General features: G+C 38.2%; 1 protein-coding gene across 3 annotated transcripts in view; it reads right to left on the bottom strand.

Moving 5' to 3' along the window:
- Nucleotides 1-8,653: 8,653 nt before the first annotated feature.
- The window catches only part of Akr1d1 (aldo-keto reductase family 1 member D1), a 61,445-nt gene continuing 59,721 nt past the window's right edge, over nucleotides 8,654-10,377 (bottom strand). For all 3 annotated transcript variants that reach the window (XM_059257575.1, XM_059257576.1, XM_059257574.1), the window contains one exon: nucleotides 8,654-8,819. In XM_059257575.1, coding sequence (XP_059113558.1) covers nucleotides 8,777-8,819 — 43 coding nt within the window. In that variant the 3' untranslated portion in view covers nucleotides 8,654-8,776. The remainder of the gene's footprint in view (nucleotides 8,820-10,377) is intronic.

Genomic DNA, 10,377 nt, shown 5'->3' with positions numbered 1-10,377 from the left:
CCTAGCAAGAGATGGCTAGGGGGAGAAAGGTATATAAGGTGTGAGGAGACAGGAACTAAGGTAGTTCAGCTGAGACCCTTGCAGGTAAGGACTCAGAGGCTTTCAGTCTGAGGATTCGTGGAAACAGGATTGGCTGAGGAGTTGGTGAGGTGAGGTTACCTGTGGCTTGCTCTGTTTCTCTGATCTTTCAGCTTTCACCCCAATATCTGGCTCTGGATTTTTTATTAAAAGACCATCCAAGATTCAAACAGCATCTGGTGTCCAACTTGTGTGGCACAAGTTCATGAAAAAGCCACTTGCCTGTGGCCTTGAAGGCCCCCAGCTCAGCCCCAAGCTGCACGTGGTTGGAGTCTCCACCCCACATGGGCTGGAGTCCCTATGCCACTGGCTAAATTTTTGTTGCAGCCTCTCTGCAGCAAACTCCCCAGACTCAAGTTCCAAACACCCCAGAATTAGCTGCTTTCACATGTTCCCTGGTGCATAAAGCTGGCTTTGTGGCTTCCTTCCTTTCCTGGTGGGTTCTGACTTTCCTTGGGCCCCCTCCTCAGGCTGCTGATAATACGATTGACATTCTGAAAATGGAACAATAAATGAGAGGATAATTAATGTTGATGGGATAGGTGTAATGTCAATTATAAATATTATTTGTTTAATCATTTCTGTTTTATCATTTAAAAAGTTGGTTAATGTGAGTGCCAAGATAAAAGTTTTAGAAAAACTTGTTAAAACAGATCATAGAGAAATTCAGACCCAGACAGAGAAATTTAAGCTGAACCTATCTTAGCATTGCATTATATGGTTATAGAGAAAAAGCCAACCTTAATCTATCCAGTAACCTTACAGGAACTGCCAAATGCTGAAGGCTGTGTAAGAAATTACTGGACTCCTGCGCTAATGTTAGATTTGAGGAGATTCAGAGAAGCTATCGTGTCATATGGTATGCATTCCCCATTTAAGAAGCAGATGCTAAACTTGTGGTTAACTCGTCATAGAATTATTCTTCAAGACTGGAGAGATTTGGTTATAGTTGTCCTAGAAGCTAGTCCATAATTACAGTGGAGGACCTGGTGGAAAGACGAGACTAAGATCATTGAACAACAAAGTAGGGCTAGAGGTACGGAAATTTCCCAGGATGAGCTTTTTGGAGAGGGAGATTATGCTAATGTAGAAAGGCAATCTCTATAGGATGAACACATCCTAGCTTTATTCCAAATGGCAGCCTTGAATGCTTGGGACAAAATTGAAGAAGTAGGAAAGAAAAGTCATTTACAAAAGTTATACAGGGTCCAAATAAGCTTTCACTGATTTCTTATAAAGGTTGTCTTCAGCAGTAAGTAGAATGACACCAAATTCAGAAGCTACACAGATAATAACTGAATCTCTGGCTTTTGAAAATGCTAATGCACAATGCAAAAGGATAATTAGGCCATTAAAGGCAAGATCAGCACCTTTGGAGGAATGAATCCGAGATACAATTAATATTGAATCTCATGACCATGATTATACTTGGATAGGAGAGGTGATTTCCAGAGGTTTGAAGAAAAACAGTAATGCCAGATGTTTCAAATGTAGTGAATAAGGTCACCTAAAAGGGGACTGTAAACAGGGTGTTTCTAGAAACAATGTTTTTTCAAGGATAATCTCAACAGAACCCCCCTCCCTGCTGGATTATGCAGAAGGTGTCATAAAGGCAAACATTGGACTAATTAATGTTGATCAACAAGGGATAGACAAGGCAATCCTTTGCCTTTGCTGTGGGGAAACACCCTAAGGGACCTTTCTCAGGCCCCCATGTCAAATTCTGTTTAGTCATTTCCTGTCATTGTGGAAGAAACTCCTTTTCAGAGCAATTAAAGAATCTACTGCCTATTGTAAAAAAAAAAAAAAAAAAAGCAGAAACAAACAAACAAACAAAAACCATACTGCTCTGGATGATAGAACAACTTTAGACAATAAAACAAAAATTTAAGTAGAAACCATAAATCAAAATTGATAAAGATTAGAAAAGGGAAACCTCCTCAAAGTTAGGGTTGGGGAATGGTTTTGTTTTTGTCTTTCAGGAAAATGAAGGCTAAGGAACCTGAAGAACACTGGACAAATGAGACATCTGAAGAAAAAGGACAAATCATCAAGAAAACTTGTCCCACAAAAAAGATTTTCTGCAGTGAATTATGACCACGCCTAACAGTAATTTTGAAGTCTCCAAAAAAAATGACGGGGCCCCACAATGACAATTCCATCAGGATAATACCACTAAGCTGACAAACATTACCCAAAGATTAGCTTTGGACTACAAACTGCTCTGGACAATTTTGAGATGGCTTACTGCGATGATCCAGCCTCACAGATTACTTGAGCAAGGACTTGAGACAAGCCTTGCACTTTCCCATTATGCAGAAACTGGGCAAATGATACAGCTAACTTTCCCAGGACTTGACAATTAACCCCAAAAATTTCTTTTCAGGATTCCCTAAAGATGCTTTCACCCCCACCCCCAGACAACAGAAGAAATTTTAAGAACACAATATCCACATTCCCAGAGGTGGGGTGGGTGGTTTTTGGTCATTCAACAGGTTATGGATAATTGTCATTGTTTAGGATGGTTGGTCACAAGTTGTTATTGTTAATGGTCAGGAAAAAGGCTAAACAAAGGAGATAAAATTTAGGGATCTTGTTTGAAAAACAAGAAAAAGGAAAAAAAGAGGGTATAGATAAGATAAAAGTTGATTATTGAATCTACTCAGAAAAAAAAAGATGCAGATGTTGAATAAAAGGTAGATTATTGAATCTACTCTGAAAAAAAAAGAGAGAATATGAATATGGTAAGATAAAAAGGTAGATTACCAAATCTACTTTTAGAAAGCAACTACTTGTTTTAAATATTGTACATTGAATTGAATTTTTGTATGTTGTATGCAAATTTGAGATTATTTCTGTTAGAACATACTGTGCATACGTTTCTCATCTTGTTCAAGGTATTATACCTATGCAACTCATTTAACAACATAATAAAATTTCTAGTCCTTGAAAGTTATTATGACAAATTAATTAGGATATAAAGAAATGAAAGTTAGTAGTTAGTCATTACAATCAAACATATAGTCATATTAGGTATGTTTTCAAGGTCAAACAGAGATATAATTTGTATAGACAGGTCATCTTCAAACACTTCAGAGATCTACAGAATATGGTATTTAAGATGTTTTAATAACATAGATTCTTTTTTTTTTATGACAATGAGACATGTCTGATCCTGGCAGCACCAATCTACTTCAGAGAAGATGATGGGCATTGAAGAAACTCCTTATGGAGTTTATTTTCATTGTGGCAAGTTAGCCACTGGGCAAGAAAATGCCCTTACCTCAACTGCTGACAGTATGCTGTCCAAAATGGACAAGTAGGACACAAAAGAAAAGACTGCTGCACCTTGCCAAAACAAGGTAGGAAGGCCTTTAGAAAACCCTGCTTCACAGCTCCACAGATGAGTCTGTCAGATATGCTAAGCCTGTAGGCCAAAGATGGATACCCCAATGTTGCAGAGAGATTTTGGGTGACTGTCCAGGCAGCCAATTGTTTCTATCATTTCTCATATTTTTTGGAAGTTGCTTGTTTGTACTTCCTGCTCAACTCAGTAATATTTCCTTCTTAAGTCTCTGAGGGAGTTGAAGATTAGATAGATTTAATTACAGTTTTCCTTGTTAACAAATTCAGGAAAGAAACTCACTAAAGAGGTGTAAAGTGTATAAGTTTGAAAGACATCAAAAGGTAGTTTTTGGTTGGTAATACAAGTTAGGATAGAAAGTGAATTAGGTACAACACTTTGGACTCACAAAAATAGGATAGATGATGGAGTATTTTCTTTGAATTTGTCAAATGTTTATGAACTGGATATTGTTAATGTAAGTATATATATTGTATATACTTATTGTATATAGTTTTTCTTATATTAGTTATAATCTTCTTTTATTATTTTAGACAAAAAAGGGGAAATTTGGTGATATATTGTGTACCCTAATAAAGCTTACCTGAGGATCAGAGGACAGAGCCAGTCACTAGATTAGACGTAGAGGCCAGACAGTGGTGGCACACACCCTTAATCCTGTCATTCAGAATGCAGATCTGTCTGGATCTCTGTGAGTTCAAGGCCACACTGGAAACAGAGGCAGGCAGTGGTGGCACACACCTTTAATTCCACTACTGAGAAGTATACATGCCTTTAATCCCAGCAAGTGATGCCAGGGCAGAGAAGGTATGTAAGGTATGAGGAAACAGGAACTAACGCAGTTCAGCCGAGACCCTTTTGGGTAAGGACTCAGAGACTTTCAGTCTGAGGAAACAGGATTGGCTGAGGAGTTTATGAGGTGAGGTTGCCTGTGACTTGCTCTGCTTCTCTGATCTTTCAGCTTTCACTCTGATATCTGGTGCCAGCTTTTTTATTAAAAGACCATCTAAGATTCAAATAACACTGTGCCATTATATGTTGGAAGTATGTTATCTGCTTTTTGATTTTAATTTTACAGGGGATTACAGTTAAGAGATCACATGAATCTCAGAAGAGACTTTGAACTTTAGACTTTTAAATAAGTTTGAGTCTGTTATATGAGACTATGGGGATTTTTGAAGTTGGACTGAATGCATTTTTGCATTTTTGATATGGCTACAAGTCTTTGGGAGCCAAGGAGTGGAATGTGGTGGTTTGAAAGAAAATGGCCCCCAAAGGAATAGCACTATTAGAAGGTATGGCAAGTATAGTCTTGTTGGAGGAAATGTGTCACTGTGGAGGTGGGCTTTGAGGTCTCATATATGCATGCTACAATGTCCCATTATAATGACATGGACTAAACCTTTGAATATGTAAGCCACCCAATTAAATGTTTTCCTTTATAAGAGTTGCCCTAAGTGTCTTTTCATAGCAATAGAAACTCTAGATAAGACATGTGGGTATGTAGAAATGTGAAAAATATGCCTGAGCTGCATGCTGCGAATTCATGGACTCCATGTACTTTGCTCTGTGTGTGGATATATCCCAGTACGCTGCACCCTAATATGGAGAACTTGTATATGGTTTAACACAGAGGCAGAACTGTTGAGTGTTCTAGCATTACTCAGTTTTACTAAGTCCTTCTTTCCCATGAGTTTGTTTGATTGTTGCCTGTGAGGGTGTTTCACGCAGACTTCTAGACATTTTCAGGGCCTCTGCTTGTACAGCAGGTAAGTACCTACCGTGACCCTGAATGTACTGCTATATCCCTGCCCCAGCTGAACAAGAGAACTAGAGGATGGCTTCACTTTGAGATGTCAAGAAAAGTCATCCAGTATTTGAAAAAGAGTGAAAGGTGCTATGGGAGCAGCATGCAGCAGGCTTCCTCAGAAGCTACCTGGTTCCCCAGGAAAACTCTGTGTCTTTGTTAGCTATATGTGCATGTTCATGCATGCATTCGTGTGTGTGTGTGTGTGTGTGTGTGTGTGTGTGTGTGTGTGTGTGTGCAGTTTGTTTGACTCCATTTTTTGAGGTGGAGTCTCATTTTGCAGCCCAAGCTACCCTCAAACTCACTGCAATCCTCCTGCCTCAAGCTCCCAAATGCTGGGATTACAGGTCTGGGCAATCATATCTAGCTAATATGTTAACTACTTGTGGTAAGGGATCCCCGAGTCTACCCTCAGATTCCATGTCTTATTACAGTAAGGCACAGAACTCAGGAAATTAGTCATACTCATGGCTATGGCTAATGACAATGCAAGGTTATAATTAGCTGAAGTACAAGAAACACAGGCCAGAGTCTGTGGAAAATCAGGCACTGGCTTCTATTGTTTTCTTCCAGTGTAATTGCATATATATATATTTTTTTAATTGCCCCAAGCAATTACATATGACAGTTTTCTGCAGTATTGCCAATCAGGGAAATCCACCTGAGCTTTGAGGTCTAGAGTTCTTGGTCTGATCAGCCACTTAGGCATTAAGACTTGGTATGGCTAAGCCTGATCAGTCTCTGTGGGACAAAGGAAGACCATGTAGTTGAAAGTTCCCACATTATCATTTATTACCATAAACCATCCAATGCCACCCATGACTCAGATATAACGACATACTTCTCAAGAATGGTATTCCAGTGTCCTCTTCCTTGAGTGGTTAAAGGACAGATTTGGGATGTGTGGATTGTGAACATCCCAGACCTCCAGAGTCAGTCACCCAAGAGAATGCTCTGCAGTTTCGTGAGGGCAGTGGCCTCTAGCTAAAGAGCTAGTGGTGATGAGCACGACAGTCATTCAGCAACAGTGCTGAAGGATCTTCATGCAGGGGTAAGTGATTAAATATGGTAGGAAAAGTCAACTCGAGTTTCACAGTTTTATAGTCCTTGAGAACATGGACCCACCTCTGCCACTCCTCCTTTCTTCCCACTCCTTCCTTTTTCCCTTAGGCATTGAACCTAGGGTTTCTCACATGCTAGTCAGCACTCAGTGATATCCCAGACCTCCTTTTATTTTTAATTTTAAGACAAAATCTCATTAAGTTGCAGGCTGGCTTTGAACTTGTGTTCCTCCTGCCTCAGGCTACCCAATAGCTGAGACTATATGCTTATGTGAGCCATTAGGCCTGGCTTCATGGTAGTTCTCTCGTCACCTTGACTGATTCTGTCATTGATGATCTATTGAAATCATTGATATGTTTTCACTTTGTATTCATATGAGAATAATACTTCTAAATTTTTAAAAATTTTGCTTTGATTGTTTTCTATCATTATTGTATGCAGCTGGTGAACCTGTATGTTCAGGGCTGTATTGTTTGGTGCGGAGACTCTGACGTGATGGAAGCAGTCTGACCCCATCTTAATTAATCACAGATATCGTGACCATTTTCAAATAATATCATGTTCTGAGTCACTGGAGTTTGAGATTTCAACATTAACTTTGGGTGGAGCAGGAGGAGACATACTTTATACCATAATAGAAATAGGAGAAGAATTGACATACAGAGGTTCATGTCAGGTGATTATTCTTTCCAGACTTCCCTATTTTCTGTCTCCAACTCTTTTTCCTCCATCTTTTCTATAATTAAGACAGAAGTTACCCTCTTTTGATTCAGGAATAAGTTCCTTGACAAATGGTGAGGACTCCTTTTAAAGAATCTACCTCTTAGAAATGGTTTGACAGACGTTAAGTCTAGCCCTGCCTCCACATGACATGCCCCCATGAAGAACCAAAAAGGGCTCTGACAACAGGGATGGACTCAGACCTCTTATTCTGTACCCTTCTTCTCTTCTCAAAGCTAAAAGGACAGCAAGAACTCGGCCTCAGGCCCTTTCAATTTACTTTGATGAAGATGCTTCTTCCAACCTTAGAAACAAAACAGAGATCATGTAGTAGAGCAAATTGTCATACTTTATTAATCTTGTAAATAAAATATTTTTCAGAGAACAGCATTGTTAGATTTATGTAATTACATTTTTAACTCATAATTTCTCAAAAATTTCTCTTTGGGCCATTCAATTTTATCTATCAATACTGGAAATATATGATTTTTGAAGAATTCCCTCACCCTTTGAAAGTGATCTAGTATAAACAAATATACTTTATTTTTCTAGTTAAATTAAAACTAGATACAATTGTAATCATTTAATTTACTTCTTAAAAATTTATATATACTAAAATTATCCATGTTCTTTTAGAACTTGTAACTTCATCAAAATATATTCTTAAGCCTTCGTAAAAGCAGTTTTTAAAGACCTTATCTTCTAGTATTTCTCAAATCCTCCTTTAAAAATTTATTCATTTAAAATCACCATCGTTAGACCATTTTGAGTTTAAAAAGCTTGCTTTATATATGTTGGTTGTTTCTAGCCACTTTACATGATAGTTTTCTTGATGAATGTGGGCAAGAATGATTATAACAGAGTACAAGTATTGCTTACCAGTCATGTGGAAGCTCAGGCCCTTAAAAATGTAATAGAGACCATGGGTTCAGAATTCAAGTCTGGTATCAGATGCACAGCAAGTCTGTGGGCAGTCTGGATTACATAAAACCCAGTCTCAACTCCCCACCACCCTGAATAACAAAACATTTAAGAAAGAATCAATACTTTCTATCTTTCAAGCACAGTAAAAGCTGAATGGGCATACTGGATGGAAACAAATAATAGAAGAATCATTATGGTTTTGCTAATTGGCCCCACTTCCACCCTCACTGGGGTCTCCAGCATGCCAGGCAAGCACTCCAGCATGACCCTACAACCCTCACACAACCTACTGTATATTTTTTCTTTAAGACTTTTCTAGACCTCTAGTTATCTCTGTACTCAAGGTGCGTTAATAATGGCATGTAAATTTCTGTCTTGGCTGTGTCTGTCTTGCAACCAATGGCGCAAAGCTTTAGGAAGTCAAGGTCATGGTCATCACCTGGAAGCATGCCAGCTATAAACTTCTTTCCTGTCTTGCCAAAGGCTAAATAATACAGACTTCCTATAATAGTTTCATATTCATGAGTTAGAATTTGCTTTTATATGCCACTTTTGAAGTAAAGTTTAATGTTTTCCATCAACAACCTATAAGACATTGATCTAAAAATACTAGCAAAGCATTTTCAAAGAACTTTTTAGATAGATTAAATCTTTTTTTTTTTTCATCAAAGCTAAGTTGAGTTCATACTATACAATAATTAAGCATGGTGTGTTTTATTCAACTTCTTCTGAGGATAGTAAAATCTCATATACTTGGAGAGGATTACCCAGCTCAAGCTCCTGAATGAGAGAAAAAAACTCTTTTGAAGAACTGTTGATGTTCAGTATTCATCATGAAATGGGTATTCAGGATGGTTACTCCACCTGCCAAGACAATCCCCCAAGAGGAAGACAGTTTACTCTAATGGTGGCACAACTGTGTTAACCAACATCTTTTGATATGGTCATTCTCTTGCCCCTTTTGTTTCTACTCATTTACCCTTTGTTTCTCCTGTACTTCCTTCTCATCTCCCCTTAAGTCAGCACCTTTCCATGATGTGAGCATGCACATAGTAGGCAAGGAAAGGTTGGCTGCAGCTATAACCAACCACAAATAACAAAGGTCAGAAAGTCTATAACAGTTAGGAGTGCATGTATTTCTGTCATGGAACATAGCCAAGATTTAGCTCTCTGCAACTACCACAAAAATATAAAACAAACAGGGCTCTCCAATGTCAGAGGTCAACAAAAGAGCATTAGAGAAAAGTCATGGCCCAGGATCTCTCAAAGACACAGTTTTTTTTTAATTAATAATCTTTGTATCACTTTGTTGATTTTCTAATTGTTTTCTGCGAGAATGAGTCATATTCCCCCTAGTACTGTTAAAACTTGTATTAAATATTTCAAATGTAAATCAAACAATGTTGTTAGTAAAAGAAAATCAACAGAATGGTAGATTCAGCCCATATTATTATTCCTTCTTAACTTAATGATATTTTTAAGTAGAAATAACATACCTCCAAGAGCTATTGATTAACTTAAAGCTTAGTTTCCGGTAAGTTGTTATGTGTATTTGTGTTTCTCATGTATTTTGAGGCTGGGTGGTATCTTTACATGCCAAGCAATTGTCTCCCTTGAAAATTCACATCAAGGAGCTGTTTTATTATAGCAATCCAGAAAATCAATACCAGTCCATCCAGAGTGCTTTCTAACTCATGAAGAGTAGTGAGATCAATTGTGTTCCAACTCTATGCATTATCTTAATGGGTGATGTCTAACTCCTTACTTAAAGAGAAGACCAAATGAAGAAAGTGACTGCCAACATGGTTTGAGAAATCAGAAAGAATAATGGGAAATGATGAACAAAAAACAATGTGTGCATACAAATACACGTTGGACTATCTGTGTATAAGCCACATCAGTTCTAGTTAAAAAGACCTGCAATGTTTAGGTAATAGAGGGCTGCTTTGGTGTCTTGGTTGAGCTTGACAACATCTTTACATGGTGTGAAAAGGTCTTATAGAAAAGGTAGCTGATAGGTAGAGCTGAGATCTCTAAATCATTTTAAAAAGATTTATTTTATTATTTTTTATGTGTATGGGTGTTTTGGCTTCATGTATGTCTATGCACCACATTCATGCCTAGTACCTTGTGAAGCCAGAAGAGGGTGTCAGAGTCCTGAGAACTGGAGAAACAGATGGTTATAAGTCACCATGTAGATGCTGGGAATTGAACCCAGGTCCTTTGGAAGAGCAGCCAGTATTCTTTGCCACGGAGCCATCTCTCCAGTCCTATTTACTTATGTATTTATTTTTGAAGACAGGGTCTTCAGTATGTATCCCTGGCTGGCCTGGAACTCATTAGGTAGACCTAGCTACCCTTGAACTCACAGAGATATCATCTGAGGGCTGGGATTTAAGGTATGTACCACCACACCCAGTTT

The sequence above is a fragment of the Peromyscus eremicus genome, chromosome 3 (assembly GCF_949786415.1).
Source record: "Peromyscus eremicus chromosome 3, PerEre_H2_v1, whole genome shotgun sequence".
Lineage (NCBI taxonomy): Eukaryota > Metazoa > Chordata > Mammalia > Rodentia > Cricetidae > Peromyscus > Peromyscus eremicus.
Note: the sequence above shows the minus strand (reverse complement) of the source record. Positions and strands in the feature narration are given on the sequence as shown.